Source organism: Octopus bimaculoides, chromosome 25 (assembly GCF_001194135.2).
Source record: "Octopus bimaculoides isolate UCB-OBI-ISO-001 chromosome 25, ASM119413v2, whole genome shotgun sequence".
Lineage (NCBI taxonomy): Eukaryota > Metazoa > Mollusca > Cephalopoda > Octopoda > Octopodidae > Octopus > Octopus bimaculoides.
This window is the reverse complement of record NC_069005.1, coordinates 8,206,926-8,207,669: the sequence shown is the minus strand read 5'-3', so window position 1 is coordinate 8,207,669 and position 744 is coordinate 8,206,926. Positions and strand designations below refer to the sequence as shown.

Sequence of the window (744 nt, the reverse complement as noted above, 5' to 3'; positions counted from 1 at the left end):
CCCGAAAGGTTGAAGATGAAATACCGCTAAGCATTTCACCCAGCATGCTAATATTTCTGCAGCTTGCCACCTTAATAATAATAATAATAATAATAACACTAACAGCAACAGCACAATACTAAGAATATCAACACTACTTTGGCTTCTGGGACTTCTACCTACCTTCACTCCACGAATTCGAAATTCCATGAGGGCTCGAAGCATCTTGGCACAAGCAGAGGGATGGTCACGAGCTGAAGCGATCACTTTCACCAGGAGGGAATCGTAATAAGGCGAGATAATGGCACCAGCAAAAGCTGAAGCGCCATCAAGACGTATGCCCATACCTTCACCACTCCGAAACACCTACAACAACAACAACAATAATAATACGTAAGATTGAGAAGAATTGATTAATTACAACATGAACAAAATGAGGATCATTGTTATTGTCATCAAAATCATCGTCATTTTTCATCATCTCCACTCTTTTTGTCATTTTCATCGTCACCATTCTCATCATCATCATCATTGCTCTTAACCCTGACAGGATGAAAGGCAAAGTTGACCACAGCAGCATTTGAACTCAGAAACATAAAGAGCCAGAAGTAAAATGCCACTAAGCATTTTGTCCAACAGGTAAATGATTCTGCCAGTTTGCTATGTTGCCAACAACAACAACAACAACAACAACAACAACAACAACAACAACAACAACAACAACAACAACAACAACAACAACAACAACAACAACAACAACAACAA

At 39.2% G+C, this 744-nt stretch overlaps 1 protein-coding gene across 3 annotated transcripts in view; it reads right to left on the bottom strand.

Annotated features, from left to right (window-relative positions):
* Positions 1–744, bottom strand: part of LOC106876357 (pyruvate carboxylase, mitochondrial) — an 87,008-nt gene that overhangs the window by 13,650 nt on the left and 72,614 nt on the right. For all 3 annotated transcript variants that reach the window (XM_052976613.1, XM_014924858.2, XM_014924857.2), the window contains exon 9: positions 163–345. In XM_052976613.1, coding sequence (XP_052832573.1) covers positions 163–345 — 183 coding nt within the window. The remainder of the gene's footprint in view (positions 1–162; positions 346–744) is intronic.